Source organism: Medicago truncatula, chromosome 3 (assembly GCF_003473485.1).
Source record: "Medicago truncatula cultivar Jemalong A17 chromosome 3, MtrunA17r5.0-ANR, whole genome shotgun sequence".
Taxonomy (NCBI): domain Eukaryota; kingdom Viridiplantae; phylum Streptophyta; class Magnoliopsida; order Fabales; family Fabaceae; genus Medicago; species Medicago truncatula.
The window spans coordinates 21,250,759-21,266,794 of NC_053044.1; the positions used below are offsets into that span (position 1 = coordinate 21,250,759).

At 33.9% G+C, this 16,036-nt stretch overlaps 2 protein-coding genes across 2 annotated transcripts; one reads left to right on the forward strand and one right to left on the reverse strand.

Annotated features, from left to right (window-relative positions):
• Positions 1–1,260: 1,260 nt before the first annotated feature.
• LOC120579319 (uncharacterized) lies at positions 1,261–4,069 on the reverse strand. Its single transcript, XM_039831272.1, has 7 exons — positions 3,713–4,069; positions 3,323–3,582; positions 3,026–3,229; positions 2,849–2,941; positions 2,657–2,764; positions 1,890–2,285; positions 1,261–1,501 (listed from the first exon to the last, which is right to left on the reverse strand). The coding sequence occupies exons 1-7, from the start codon at positions 3,969–3,971 to the stop codon at positions 1,439–1,441; spliced, it is 1,383 nt and encodes a 460-aa protein (XP_039687206.1). The 5' UTR covers positions 3,972–4,069; the 3' UTR covers positions 1,261–1,438.
• A 513-nt stretch (positions 4,070–4,582) lies between these two features.
• On the forward strand, positions 4,583–11,790 carry LOC120579546 (multicystatin). Its single transcript, XM_039831969.1, has 2 exons — positions 4,583–4,963; positions 11,593–11,790. The coding sequence occupies exons 1-2, from the start codon at positions 4,583–4,585 to the stop codon at positions 11,788–11,790; spliced, it is 579 nt and encodes a 192-aa protein (XP_039687903.1).
• Positions 11,791–16,036: the final 4,246 nt, after the last annotated feature.

The window sequence follows — 16,036 nt, forward strand, 5'->3', positions numbered from 1 at the left end:
AGGAAGAATACTTGGTAGAAGAAACTCAAAGTAAACCTTCCAAGAAGTCAAAGAAATCTGTTCAGATTGAGGTTGCAGCACCAAAACCCAAAAAGGCTAGAACTGTCAAGACAGAAGGTTCAACAGTTTCTGCTTCTGAGAAAGTTATCCAGAAGAAAAGAAACAGAGAGCCAGATGTTCAAGTTGTTATTGGGGAAGCTGCTCCTCATGAAGATGCTACCAGAAGGGAAGATGCTCTTGATGCAATCAGAAGCAAAAGAGCAAAGGGAGAGACAAGCATTCAGGAGCGTATCAAGGAAGCTGCTGAACAGCTAAGAAAAGAAGAAGTTGATCCTAGGTTGAAGAAGGCTCAGAAGCCTGTTTCCTTGGAATCACCTTGCTTCAGACTCACTCCTGTACAAGAGCAAGAAACTAGAGATTATGTTGCTGCTGAGATAGCAAGGAGGAAGGAAATGAGGAAACAGTATGAGAAGCAAAGAGATGAATAGCTCAAGGCAGCAGGGTATGAGCTTGCTCCTGAGAAAGCTGCAGATATTGCTTCGTTGGCTGCTGAGATTGCAGAAGAAACTTTTAAGGAAGGAGCCGCTCTGTTAAGACAAGCACTGAAAGGTAAGCATGCTTCAGGAGCTACTTCTTCAGAACCAGCTTCAGAAGCTGCTCAACCAGAAGCTCATTCTTCAGGTACTAAAGCTAAAGTCAATATTCAGATTCCTGACCTTCCATCTTCACCCTCCTCATCTTCTTCCACTGACTCAGATGATGTTCCTCTGAGTCAGCACCTTAGTAAAATGCAAAAAACTGTAGTAAAATGCAAAAAAAGCGTTCTGTTTGGGTACCAGAACGGTTTAACCGCTGTGGCAAACTGAGGCGTTGTGCTTGCCTTTTGCTACGGTTTTCGTTAAAAGCGGCCACGGATAAAATATAACCGTAGTCTTATCTTAACTTTGTAAAACGGTTTTCAAAGTTCTATAAAGCTACGCTTTTCATTCGTTTTCATTTAAAATCCGTAGTGAAATAAAACTTTAGAGAACGGTTTTTTACTGGCATTTGCAACGGTTCTGGTACGTGGAGGATTAGAAATCCGTTCTTATATAAATAATTTTATAAGCTTCCACAACGGTTTCTCACCGTTTCAATAAAGAATGGATTTTTTTAAAAAAAAATTTGTGGACCCACTATTTTGGTCACGTGATTTACACTTTTTTGAAACCTTGTAATAATTATAATCCAACTTAAACAATAATATTCATGCAATTTTTTACATGTAATATCTCGAATTAAACAACTATTTAACAAAAAGAAATACTTTGTTAAATATAGATCAAAATATATTGTTTTGTTAATCTTTAATGAATAGATTAAGTTTATCTTTGATCACAATGAACATCTTTAAAATATATATATATATATATATATATATATATATATAAACACACATCTATATCTCTTCATCTTGTGCTTCCAAATCTTCAAATTCTTCATTGATATCATCATTATTCATCTACAAAATAAAAGTAAAGTGTTCAATATATATATATATATAATATATATATATATATATATATATACACACACACACAAACTTCTTATAAATAAAAACTTCCATAAAATGATAAATGCATGCATCAAATTATACAACCAACAAATACAACAATCAACATTTGCCACCACAACACCGCACTAACTCTATTTCTTTGTCCATCATTATTTTTTCTTCAAATTGTGTTTCATTATGTATCATTACAATTTATTTGTAATATGTTAAACACTAACACAAAATTATACAACCAATACATCAAGTCTTAAAAAACATAACACAGTTTTCATATAATACATTTAAAATATTGTATGAAAGAAACAAGAAGGTAGAAATTATAGTTCAATCTTACCTCATTATCATCTTGAGCAAATATTGACGTAGAAGAACGCAATACATTCTTAGCATCAGCTGTAGAAGTTGTTATCAAATCTGCCAAAGCCTCTGTATCCAACCCAGTGGTGTTTTGACTCAACATGGCCTTAAGAAGAATCTGAATTTTTCCTTCCATTGCTTTTGTTTCCTTACGCCGTTTCTCTTCCATTTCTTGTATCTGATCCCTAAATTGTTTTACCTCATCATTATGTTCTTTTCTAAGTCTTGCAATTTCTTCATTTCTCTTCAATAGAGTCATAGTTGTAGTTCTTCCGTGGCAACGAAGTCTGCCAGGTTTTTCTTTGCCGCATACACTTTGAAAGGCTTCTTCAGAAGGCTTCCCATGTTTCTCAATTAAGTCTTGAAGCTTTATCTAACATACATGAAACAATAGCATTAAATAAATATATTAACGCTTCACTACTAACCAAACATATCATGGTGAAAACTACCGGGGTCGTAAATCAATACAAATACTCAAAAACATAATTCTTATCATATCCTACAAATATTAAACAACTACCAAAATCAACATCAAAACAAGATATATGACTACAAAACCAGAGTGCCACAATGCACAATGCATATTGAGTCTACCAAAGCCAAAGTGCCAACCATACAAACTATGAAGCAAATCAAACTCAATTCGCCAATAACAAACAACAAAACACACAACACAGTCTAAAATTAAATCCAGCCATGCCAAGACACCAACAAATTAAAAGGTATTAGAAAAAAACTCACAATTGCAGTATTGGTTTCTTGATCCAGCTCTTTTCCTTTCTTACTTTGACGTGTAGCAATGAACATTTCCGCTTGACTGGGAGGCTCTTTATCTTCATTACTTACACGCTAAACCAAGCATGACAAGATTTTTAGAATATCAATGAGGTAGCGGAATTTAATATTCACTTGCAAAAATTTAAACAACAATACCATTTTTTCTCTTATAACAGCAAAGGCTTTATTGCCCGTTCGATGTCTCCATTTCAGTTGAGCAATATTTTGAGCATTTTGCAGACTTACTTCCTGCATGAATTAAAGTATAATTCTTTTATTAAATTCTGAATGTGCGACAACGATATTATATACGAAATAGTAATTGTATCTTACTTGACTGTTTTTATCTCTCCAATACACCAATAACTTCTTAAAGTCTTCTTCCGGTACCTCTTCTGGACGATTTTTTAACCGCTCGCGCATGGTTTTGTACTTGGTAAAATGATTCTTTTTAATCAAGTATTTGTATCGTCTCCAAGCATCACTTACAATAGCAAATACATCCTTCTTTCCTTTCTCTGGGATGATGTATTTTTCCTGTGAAAATAACAGACACATTTAGAAAGATATATATATTCATTAAAGCATTCTAGCTCACACACACACACATTCAAATAAAAAGATAAATACATTGACATATTCCCAGACTGGATCGATTTCTTCATCATTCCAAGTCTTAACCAAAGCCTTCCAATTATTGAAGGTGAGAGGACATAAATCTGCACTTCTTGCTACTGTCCCCAAAAAACTACTAAGTTCAGCCACTCTCTTTTCATCTGGTCCAATTGGTTGTCCTTCTTCATTCAACGTGATCTCTTGTCTATTTTTGAAATCTCGAGCATGAATATTCTTACATAAAGTCTTTCCTCGTTTTCGTTTTCTTATTAATCCTGCGCATAAAGCACATAATAGTAATTCATCTCATTATAGTAATTAAAAAATTAAACAACTATGCAAATATTCATATCCAATTTCTACTTTACACGAGCATACCAACAATCAAAACTATTAATATATTACCTTCAACTTCATTTTCATCGGCTCCTTCAATTTCATCACTTTCATAGTTGATATCATTCTCCATATCATCTTCCATTTCATTTTCTTCTATATCTTCATCACCAGCTTCCTCTATGACATGTTGTTCCTTCCTCATTTCAATATACTCATCAAGTGCCAAAGCGGGACATTTTGGAATATATTTTTTGTTCTTGCAGGCTTGTCGATCTACCGTTGATCCTTGAACTTTGTTTCCCGTGGTTGATTTTCCTTGCCTCATAAGAGTATTGTTCTGCCTTAACTCTTTGGTTTGCTCATCAATTTTCTTTGAGGCATGTGATTCGGTTGAACATTGAACTTGATTTCCAAGGGTTGATTTTCCTTAAACAAGGAGGAGCTAACGGAGTTCAGGCTTGCTGGTGATGCAATTTCTAAATTGATTTCTTTCATTTTGAATAAGAATACAGTTTTATATATTATATTCTAATGGTTAACGTTTAATAGAAGAATGTATTTAAAGATTTAGCTTTGCTTGTTTTGCAGTTGATCCCACTAAGGAATTGGCTTGTTTTGCTATTGATGAATACAATAAGAAAGAGGTTTGTTTTCTTTTGTCTCTCACATTTTTTCTTCTCTATGAATTATTGTTTATATATCAATGTTGTAACCTTTTGGTTAAGTTCCAATTGTATGGAGCAAAACATTGTTTCCTTGATACTTGGTTATAATATCATCATCTGACGTTACTTATCTCTCAGCTGAACTCTAGCTTATAAAATCCTTGATACATTGTTTCCAATCATTTGATTTTGCTCACATTATTTAATAATTAAAAAAAAAAAACTAATGCAGAACGGAAATCTGAAGTTTGTCAAGTGTTTATACTTCAAGATGTACTCTGTTGTGGGAGAGTTGTATCATATCACGTTGGAGGCCAAGGATGGAGAGAATGTTAATGTTTATAAAGCAGAAGTTCGGGAGCGGTTATATCAGCAAAAGGGGTTCTTGCTAACAGAATTCAAGCTTGATGGTGATGCTTCTTCTGTTGACTCGGAGAAGTTTCCAGAATTTAAGAGTGTTTTGTCTAGTATTTTCCTAAATTTAAAAGCAAAGGCGGCTAGTATATGGGCGGCAGGATTTTCCCAAACAGAGCAAAGCTGCAAAGACCTAACGATCACAACAAAATCGAAGAAGTTGAATCCAATCGATCCTCCTACCATCAATAACTTGGCTCGTTTTGCTGTTGATCAACACAATATCAAAAACAAAAAGGTGCTTTATCTTGTCTTTTAAATTTTTACGTATGCGGTACTTTATATACAAAGGCCCTCAAAATCCTCCGCAAGATAAAGACTCATCTCGACACTCCTCCTTCAAAGGCCCTCAAATCACATATGGTAGATTCCTTTTGAAGAAATCAATAAAACAATCGTAGGAATTGATTGCGAAGAGATGCACTTCCAATCCACCTCTCGAGCTTAAAAACTAGTTTTCCCATGGACCAACCCCTGACTGCTACATCTAAAGTACAAATGTTTCTCACCAACTTGATGCACACCATTGAAAAGATTATCCTCCCAAATCACTCTACTCAAAATCCATTCCCCATATTTCCCCACAAACACTTCTTTCCACAACATACGATCAAGAAGTCTTCATCTCCAATTAGATAGAAGACTCAAATTAACCGCTCTCACATATTTATTTTCCTATACCTCCGTTATCATTAGGTTAACATGCCATTTTTTTCACTTCACCCAATTAATCTTTCTTCCTCCACTCACTCCTCCCTAAATAAATGCCCTTTGAACTCTAGATTTCGAGAGCCTCTATTCTTGCAGAGTATAGGGTTTTATTTATCGAAATCGTAAAAAAATATTAACTAACAAACAGGCTTCTCAAAGTACAATTGAGCTTGGATCTCATTGGACTATTCTTCGTTCCAATAAGAAAATGTTGAGTGGCATTCACTACACCAATGGCCAATAACTGCCGCTCGGAATTTTTGGCGACAATTAACTGTCTTTAGACACTTTTAAGATTGGTCGAACTGACTTAAAAAGTGATTAAACCAAAGTCCTCGACGGCATTTAACTGCCGCTAAAAATGTTGAACGACAGTTAACTGCTAGTATAGTTAATGAGTAATTTTAGAAGTGAGGTGAGAAATTTCCATCCAATATCTCTCAACATCAACATGAGCCATCTTTGCAAGCAAGTGGGCCGCCCTATTGCTACCTATCCTAGAATGTAAAAAAACACGACATTTTCAAACTTTGATCATTTTATGTATCTGTAGAAGGTTAAGACTAACATCAAATATGAATGAGTAAATAGGCAATTATTCACTGAAATTGTAAATTTCGTCAATTATCTTCCTTGACATTAACAAAAATTCAATTACCCCTCTGAAATTGCAAAGGTTTATCAATTTACCTCCTCTGTCAAATTCTTCTGTTAGTCAACAGGATGTTTTGCAAATTCCACCTGAAGCATGGTTGTCAAAATCAAGATCTCACGTAATATCGCTTGGGTATCGAAAAATCGCAAATCATAACAAAGATCGTAAGATCTCACAAAAAACAAAATTATAATTAAGAAAAATAATTAAAATTACTGAGTATATAGTATTATATTATTAAACGATATTATTTTAATATGTTAAATAAATAACCAATAGTATTAACTATTAAAATAATTTGTTAGAAAAATAACTACTAAAATATAGATGAATTAATATATTAAATATAAGATTTATTAAGGCTAAAAACAATCAAATAACTTAAAATAGAGAGTACACTTAGCAAATTAGAGTAAAAAATAAAAAGTCCTCTAAAAAAAAGCATTAAAAAAGGAAAAAATAATTAAAGAATAGCAAGTAATTAGCAGGTACGTTTATTGCGTGACATTTCAACATCCATTGGGGCAACCAAATCATAAATAAGCTTTTATGTTTTTTTAACCAATAAATGAGTTTTTATTATGAAACTGAAGAGGAAAAATAAATAAATTAGAAGATAGGGTCAAATCCGAATGGGGTTGGGTCATTAGTTTCTGAAACGGGCCGAAAACCTTCCCAGATTCGTAGAAAAACGACGATTCCAACGATCTACCGCATTTCCTCGGCGCGCCGCACGATCTATCGTAGTTTCCGATCTTCAACCCGCTCCAGATCGATGGTGGCTTATTGAATCGCAAGATTGTACGACTTTGATTGTTATATCGCTTTAAACTCTACAATATTACAATGAAATATTACAATTAACATCTGGATCCTTTATAACAATCCAATATTTTAGATAACAAAAACCAAAACAATATACTAGGCCAAAACCACTATGTAATACTTTATTAGATATGGAAATCCAAACTCAATAGTTCTTTGTAAATTTGTGAATACAATGAGCATGTGACAATCAACATAAACATTACCCTATGGAGGCTAACACCATTTGGCAATATTGATGTGTTTGAGACCTATGTTGGGATTCATAAGCTAGAATTCCAAAAAGAATTTCAATTCAGCATTGTTTTGATAGAAAAAAAAGCGATTCAAAATACTATTAGGTAGGATTGCATACATGGATACAAATCTGGATTAGCCAGCTATATATTATGACTTTACTTTGTAGTGTTATTATTATGTGTTAGACATCTGATTATTATGTTATTAGGATGCAGTTAATATGTTATTAGGAAGTTACTATTAAGAAGTTATTGAATAAATAGGGAAATCAAATGAAAAATAAGTAGGCATTTTATTGGCTAAATTACCTTTTTGGTCCTCTAACTATTTATGGGTATCCACATAAATACATAAATAGTTAGAGGACCAAAAAGGTAATTAAGCCCATTTTATTTGGAATGGATATTGGTTTGGAGATACCCAAGACTCTCAATTTTATTTGCGAAACATCATGTTGACTAACAGAAGAATTTGACGGAAGAGTAAATTGATTAACGTTGTGCAATTTCAAGAAGAATAATTAAAGTTTTGTTAATATCAGGGTTAATTGTTTATTTACTCAAATATGAATTCACTTATTTTATATATATATAGTTGTCCACATCATTTATTTAACTTTTTTTTTTTTTTTTTTTAAAACCTGATGCAGAATGCAAATCTGAAGTTTGTGAAGGGTATAGATTCAAAACGGTTATCGAATGTCTATATATATCACGTTACACTGGAGGCCAATGATGGAGAGAAGGTGAATGTCTATCAAGCTAGTATTTGGGAGCGACCTTGTTTGAACTCCGGGCAGCTATCGCAGTTCCATTTTTTTGGTGAAGCTCCTTTGTTGAGTTAGCCAAAAGCGATAAGCAATTGCTAGATAGAAATCCAATGGACTATGTTTGTAGTTTTTTTTAAGGTTTTAAATAACGGTCGTGGTGGTTGCAGTCGTCGAGGTCGCGTTAAGGTTGTTGCGATTTCGACAGTAATGAGTGCTGCGATATAGATTATGGTTATCGCTGTGTGAATTAATCACAACATTGCACAAATTATAATTAAATTATTTATACTATCAGATAATGCATAATAACTAAGAATTAAACTTTTCTTTCGTTCTAATATAAGATGTTTAATTAAATATAATAACAAAATGAATAGTCTTTTTTTTTGGTTACAAAAAAAAAAATAAAAAAAAAATGAATAGTCTAATATATGTAATTAACATGTCATTGTTGTCTAATTTGGAAGAATTACACAGATAAATTAATTAATTCAAGATTTCTAATCCCTTTTCTAGTGTAATTGTAGTCTAGTTTTAAAACCATTGTTATGAATTTTTACTCTAAATATGACAATGAGACAAGAGCATATGCATATAAATAAAACAAAAAATAAATAAATAATTCCCATTTAAGGAATTTGCATAAAAAAAATTCATATCCACCCACAGTTTCACACACACATAGTCAAACTCTCATTCTTACCCACAAAGTTAAATGATTTGTGGGGACTAATACCCACAATTTCCTCTCAAACATTCCAGTAATATGTAATTTTTGTTGTATATCCTTTGAGAAATAAATCTTATTGTTATACAAGCTTTCTTAAATTTCAAACTTTTTTTTTTGAACATTTTGACAGAAAGATCAAAATATTTTAAAGTGATGGCGGTGGTGAAATCACCTCTAATGAGTTTATGAACCATCTTGCTTACAGCAACATCTTGCTTACACACCAGAACAAAATGATCTCGTCGAACGAAAATGATTTTTGTTACTTATCTCATACTAATTCCACACACTCACAATCTTATGATTCATCCAACACTACATTTACTAATTCTGAAGAGTAGTTTTCAGAAAATGCATATGATAATTTTATGATAATTTTTGCTATTGCTAATTACAATAAAAAAGAGGTTCTTTTTCTTCCGTTTCTCACATTTTTCTTCTGTATGGAATTGTTTATGTCTTAATGTTCTAAGCTTTTGGTTAAGCTCCAATCGGTCAATGTACTATCATTGTTAATTCTTCATTCTAAGTTGTAATATCTTGATATGAGTTTACTTATTTCAGACCAGAACTTTAGGTTATAAAAGAATCTATATTTGGGAATTCGAGGATTAAAACATGATTTAATTTTGTTCACATCATTTAATTATTTTTATTTTTTATAAAAGCTAATGCAGAACTCAAATCTGAAGTTTGTTAAGGGTGTAGATTTGAAGCAGTATATTGTTGGAGGAAAGTTGTATCATGTCACATTCGAGGCCAAGGATTGAGAGACGGTGAATGTCTACAAAGCAGAAATTCGGGCGCGGTTATGTCAGCCAAAGGGGATTCTGCTAACAGAATTCAAGCGTGGTTGTGATGCTCCTTCAGGATTTTCACAAGGAGAGCAAAGCCATAAAGACCTAACGACCTCAACCGTAGTGAAGAAGTTGAATCCAATCGATCCACCTACCACCGATAAATTGGCTCGTTTTGCTGTTGATGAACACAATATCAAATTCTAGATTATTATTGTTATTATTATTATTTTTTCTCTTTGGAATCGTCCAAATTTATTTATCAACTCTCAATCGAAAGCACAAGAAGTACTTTGCTGCTAGACTAAACCCTACGAAAAATTATCTATAGAAATTCATACACATTTGTACCTATTAAGAGAAAGAAATAGAGGGATGTGATAGATATGATATGTGTACTTGAAATAAGCACAAAAAGAACACTCAACTCGAGAAGGAGCGAAACGATGAAGTTCTAGGTTGATATTTTGGTCATGTCTATCGAGTTGTCCTTGAGGTGTTATTCATAGCTCTATTTGTCCCTCTTTTCCACAACAACCATTCAATGGTTATCTGGTTGGTTTACTATTATTGGGGGCGGCGCGTGGGGCTTATATTTCTGAAAGCTCTATACTTGAAGATAGGGATGAATGTGCGGTTCCCCACGTTTAGGTGGTGCCTGTTTCTTCCTTTTGGGTGTATATGGAATCATAACGGATGTTTGTGATGTGATTGAAATAGAGAGATAGAAGGGAAAGTTGAGAGAATGATTGTGTCGAAAAAGAAAGAATGTCTAAATATGTGATAGGTGATGAATATCATCACCAAGTACTAAATTACTCTAACCAATGATATAAAAAAACTAAAGATACTAAAACTCTTCATTGATACGTGACCATACAATGATTACGTAAATGCACACCCACAATAAAACAAATGCACCCTAAGATACTCAATATTACTCCATACACCCACAATAAGACAAGTGCACCGTAACAAACTATTACCCCATACATTAGATCATTTTAGATTAAGAGATTAAGGTACATTATATTTGCTTCTAGAACTAGTTGAGTTACCACATAATCGCTCCATATTTTATGTATCCTATCAATATCATTGTTGAAATATTAATACAAACAATGCAACTAGCAGGTAGATAAATGAAAGAAACACTAAACTATTAATAAAAAGCAACCTACTACAGTTCCAACCAGAAGCTAATGCAAATAATCAAATGAAAAAAGAACTTGGTCCCAAAGCGAAAAGCTTGGAAATATTGCCAAAACAACACACTCGAAATTCCCAACAACTCAATCATAAATTCAACTCCGTTATCTCGAGTGACCTTTTTATCATGACTCAACATTATCCCTTCAATTGGGATGCGTAGTAGACACTCCATATCATCCATGTGACGATCATCTCCCCCACTAGCGAATGGAAACTACTATTCTCCTCATGCCACCTCCCAGATTGGGCAGTAAGCATAGCATGCCTCAGACTATGGAACCCTGTCTGAAGCAAAGGATAAAGACTAGAAACATGATCGAGAGTATTTTAAGGATGTGCAAGATCGTCTACCTTACTCCCATGTCCAATGTTGCGGAGTACACGGTCCTCTCATATCTGAAAAACATATAAATGTATGATAAAAAGCTAACAAAAAAATCAATAGTTCATTAAACCCTAAACACTAACATTTCACCATTTTAATTCAACATAAGTAAAAAATAAAACAAAAATGTTGATTGCAATAGATTTAGGAACACTTGTAAAAAAACTGAGGGAGTTTGGTTGAGTTTTTAAAATTTTAAACATATGAATTGCATGTTTTTCAGTTTTGGAATATGTCCAAATCGCAGCTGCCGTTAAGTTCCTCTCATGTAGCCGGTGGCAGTTAATTACTGTCTAGTCAGAGACAATGACAGTTAACTGCAGCTGGGGCATTTTTCGTATGTTAATGTTGCTTGAGAGCAAATGGTTGTTTGAGAAAAGCAATTTTCCTGTTAGATGGCAGAAACACAACATTATCAAACTATTCAACATTCCTGTGTATCTGCAGAGGCTTAAAACTAAGATAAAGTATGAATTCACTTGTTATTTATATTTGCCCACATCATGTAGTTAATTTTTTTTTTTTTTTTTAAACCTGATGCAGGACTTAAATCTGAAGTTTGTGAAGGGTATAGATTCAAAGCAGTACTTGACTTATGGAAACTTTTATGACGTAACATTGAAGTCCATGGATGGAGAGAAAGTGAATGTCTATCAAGCAGCGATTTGGGAGCGACCTCGATTGAACTTCCAGCAGCTATCGGAGATCAAGCTTGTTGGTGAAGCTCCTTTGTTGATTTAGCCAAAAGTCATAAGCAATTGCTAGATAGAAATCCAATGTACTATGATGTTTTTTTTTTTTTTTTTTAAATAAAGGTCCAATGGTTGAAGTTTGATAGTTTCTAAATTTATGAATCATATAGGGGAAGTCAGGGACAATCATGAAAGTTTTGAAGAAATAACATTGTAAATTTAGTTGATAAAATTTTGATCTGAACTTTTATTCTGTTAATGTGCATTAAACAAAAATCTTAAAATAAATGACACAAAATAATGCTACCTTCAGTGCAAAATTTCTTCAAGGGAAACAAAATATCAGTTTGATACATTCTGTGTTCAATTCAGGCATCTTGTACTCTTGTGCAGTAAGTAAATGGCCACGTTGATCTTTCATCATGCTCCATGTTTAGCATATCCTACCTATTACATGTATATCAATGCAATATTTCTTTTTTACATATTAGTTGTATGTTTTACCTTGAGAAGAAGCACATTATCTTCTCGACATGCGTCGAACAAGGTATCAACTTAAAAACGCTTTTATCCTCATAGAACATTATAAAAAGAGTTTTAATCTTATTTTTCAAAAATATTTGATCATATTAGTAGATACCGAAATTGATACCTCTTTTTGTATAGATTTGTGCGAAGTAGAAAAACAATACTCAAATGAAAGTATGGCAACAAACACAGGAGTATTTTATTTTCTTGGTTTTAAGGGAACGATATAGTAGATTAAAATAAAAAAATATAAATATTGGCTGGAAAAATCCTCACACTCCAAATCGACACACCCTAACTGATAGTACAAACAAAGCTAAAATACACAAAAGTTCAAGAAACCCTGATGGGAATATTATAAACATACAATACTAGCGAGTAGAAAATAAGATTTGAAGCTAACGAGCACCGATCATGAGCATAACCCATCAAACGAGCGTATGGGCATGAAACTAGATTGCAAAAAAATATATGGCGTGTGAACGTTCAAGATCACCAAACTAGAGACGGGCCCAAGAAAACATAACCCAGATCTTGAAAATGGTCGAGTGAACCCGTCCACCAACATTGAAGCAAACATACTAACCAACAACTAAATGCGGTAAAGCCGACAACAACAAGCATCGACGACCATCAAATGAGTTGAAACACAAGAAAGCATATAGAGCGTGAAGCCGAAGTTCTTTCGAGCCAAAGAGTCTAAAGCCAATATGAAGGAAGAAACCCAACAATTACACCAACAAACTAAACAACAAAAACAACATCACATCATAAATCGTCTAGATCGTGAAGCTTACAATCCCAAGAAAAAAATCCCAATGAAGATGGTAGCCTAGGTTGCAGAGATGACGATGCTTCACTTTAAACACTAAATGGGTTATGAAGCATATGAACCGACTAAAACCAAGTTTCACAAAACAAACAAAGGTCAGATCAAAAAAGGGGTATATCAAATTAGATCAATGGGCAGAAGCGTGGTCAGCAACCCATAGATGGGAAAAGAATAGTGAACCGAGATGTGAGAAACACGACCTAGAAATGCAACAATGAACCCAAATGCGAGATACACCACACCTAGAAACATAAGCAAATTAAAAATACCGACACAAATGCGTTTTGAGAGTCACAAATGCAAGGAATGATGATGTTGGTGATGACGCACCATGTTAGCATCATGCGACGTTGAGCGCCTTAGTTAGGGTTCGATGGTGACGCATCCTTGAGAGTTGATTGTACACGACCACGAAGTCGTGGTCACATCAGTAAGAACTGGTTTGAATTTGGATAGAGAGGATGGTAGTAGGCGGCACTAAACTATGGATAGTAAATTATTTTTCAATGCAATTTAAAGTAATTGTTTTTTGATAAAATTTATGAGTATATTAATTGTATCATACTAGTAATCAAATAAAATAACAAAGGTTCTATTAATTTTATCGATATACAATTGATACATTGTTTATATTAAGATATATAATAATACTAATAAAATAGTTGTCTCGCTTAACAGGGATATTGCATAAACGAGGTTTAAAATGATATGAATTTATACTATATATAAAGAAAATAACCCTTTTTGTTCTCTTAGGTTGACTTTTTCTCTTTTCAAAAATACCCTCAATTATCAATACAAATAACACATGTAACAATGTTAAACACAAGGTGGCAATGTTAAACACATTTTGTTTCAACATATTGTGTTGGAACAAAATATGTTTCACAATAAACCTTAATGAGTTTTGATGATAACAAGGTATTAAAAATTGTCAATTGGTTATTGCTAATAATTGTTCAAGTGTACAGGCAAGTCAAGTAATTTCAATAGGTCTTGGAAGAACAATGGAGAGCAAAGGAATTCAAAGCATCTGAAGAAAACTGCGTCTGAAGCAATAGTGCTTCTGAAGCTGAAGTGCTTCTGAAGTGATGACGTCATCAGAAGCAGAAGCTCATCAGAAGCAGAAGGTCATCAGAAGCAAGGTTTTCATCATAAGCAAAATCATCACCAGAAGTTACATTTGATCAGTAAAATTCAAACTGAAGATTCAAAGTAGCTGTTTAACATTTCAACCTCGTCTAAGAAGAACGAAGAATTGAAAGTGAGGTATCAACGGTCATTTGGAGAGCACTGAGTACTTGTCCTTCGTTAACAGAGTTGACAAAGTACAAGTCTACAACCACTACCTCCACTACTCTGTTTTTGTCCACGCTACAAGACAAGACAACAGCTATGCCTGCATAATTGTTCCTTCAAGATGGGAATGAATTTGAAGCTAATTCTTCAAAGGACTACACCCAAATCAGGCAAAGGATTACTGGTGGATGATCAAAGGAACTCAACGACTCTTTAGACGTGCTAATCATCTCAACGTCTCTTTCACGCCTCTATATAAAGGAGTGAAGACTTGAAGATTGGAGATAGAGATATACAAGTTAAAAAGCGCCAAAATTCTGTCAATTTGATTCTATCAAAGCACATTGAATTTCTGCACTGATTTGATACATCTTAGAAATTCACAAGTCTATAGTCTTTATTGTATTGTATTGTGAACACCACTGATTGTATATCAAGTGTTTAAGTCAAACATATTTCCCTGTATTTTTTGTTTGATCAGAAGACTCTTGCCTGCGTACTTGAGCATTAGAAGACTCTTGCTTAGTGCTTGAGCATTGGAAGACTCTTGCCTGTGTGCTTGAGCATTTTGAGAAGTCTCATACTTAGAGAGTATTGAGCATTTGTAATCTTTGTGATTATAGTGAAATCTCCTTGGAAGTTCAAGGGGGACTAGACTACTTCCGATTTGTGGAAGGAACCAGGATAACTGCTTGTGTCATATTCTTCTTTTCTCTACTTTGATCTTTTCCGCTGCATATCTGATTCTGGTCATTACATCAGAAGCATTCCCAAACTGCTTCTGAAGTATTATCAGAAGAAGTAACTTTTGAGAGAAAAAGAAAACATAATTCAACCCCCCTTCTTGTGTTTTTCTCACCTTCAATTGGTATCAGAGCTTGCTCTGTTATCATAGCACTTAACCGTGTGACAGATCAAGATCCAAGAAAAACATGTCTGATGGAGAGGAATCAACTACTTCTATAAAATACAATAGTGTCAAACATGACTATGATACTGCTGAAAGGAAATCAGATTCTGGAAAAGCTCCAAAGTTCAATGGAGATCCAGAAGAGTTTTCATGGTGGAAAACCAATATGTACAGCTATATCATGGGATTGGATGAAGAACTATGGGATATTCTTGAAGATGGAGTTGATGATTTGGATTTGGATGAAGAATGAGCTGCTATTGACAGAAAAATACACACTCCTGCTCAGAAGAAGCTTTATAAAAAGCATCACAAGATCAGAGGGATTATTGTTGCTTCTATTCCTCGTACTGAATACATGAAGATGAGTGATAAATCCACTGCTAAGGCAATGTTTGCATCACTCCGTGCCAACTACGAAGGAAGCAAGAAGGTTAGAAAAGCAAAGGCCCTAATGCTAGTTCATCAGTATGAGCTGTTCAAGATGAAGGATGATGAGAGTATAGAGGAGATGTACTCAAGATTTCAAACTTTAGTATCTAGACTGCAAATACTGAAGAAGAGCTATGTTACTTCTGATCATGTTAGCAAGATTCTGAGAAGCTTGCCTTCTAGATGGAGACCCAAAGTAACTGCTATTGAGAAAGCTAAGGATCTAAACACTTTGAGTGTTGAAGATCTTGTCAGTTCCCTCAAGGTACATGAAATGAGTCTGAATGAGCATGA